Here is a 556-nt window from a genome sequence, read left to right on the forward strand (position 1 = left end):
GGACATGCTACTTATGTTTTCTTTCCTACTCTTAAAGTGGAATGTTCACTAAAAAGCATTAATAAAAGATACCAGAATGACAAAAAAAAAAAAAAATCAACAATGAAAACTCCAGATTGTTAAAAAAAAAAAAAAGAGGGTGTTTTATTTAAACAGGACCATATTGCTAGGTGTCTGCTTTGTTACATAATGAGGCAATGACTAATCTACCATAACTACTTTAATCTAAGTTAACGATCGCATGGAGCACATCTCTTCAGTGAGGAGACAAGGGCAAAGGAAAGAAACCTACCATCTGTCATTCCTTCCCTTCGATGAGGCAATGCTGGTTGTTGGTCCATTCGCCCTCCCTTGTGTTTTTTAGTGGGCCTAGGCCTCTGACTTTGATTCAGGGCTGCACTGGTGTTACTGTCAGTAGAAAATGGGCTGGTGGGTCGGGGTCTTTGAGAGGAGGTAAAGGCTTTTCCTAAAAAGAAAACAAAAGGAATGGGGTATAGAGAATATCATTATAATATACTGATTCTGTCTGTCTTGTATTTCTGCCCTTACTAAGACT

The 556-nt window shown here is 38.3% G+C and overlaps 1 protein-coding gene across 1 annotated transcript in view; it reads right to left on the reverse strand.

The window, feature by feature from the left end:
- The window catches only part of LOC105812823 (roundabout homolog 2-like), a 742657-nt gene that overhangs the window by 14347 nt on the left and 727754 nt on the right, over positions 1-556 (reverse strand). Inside the window, exon 23 of the mRNA XM_012647378.1 lies at positions 293-466. Coding sequence (XP_012502832.1) covers positions 293-466 — 174 coding nt within the window. The remainder of the gene's footprint in view (positions 1-292; positions 467-556) is intronic.

This window comes from Propithecus coquereli, unplaced genomic scaffold, assembly GCF_000956105.1.
Source record: "Propithecus coquereli isolate 6110/MARCELLA unplaced genomic scaffold, Pcoq_1.0 Scaffold266, whole genome shotgun sequence".
Classification (NCBI taxonomy): domain Eukaryota; kingdom Metazoa; phylum Chordata; class Mammalia; order Primates; family Indriidae; genus Propithecus; species Propithecus coquereli.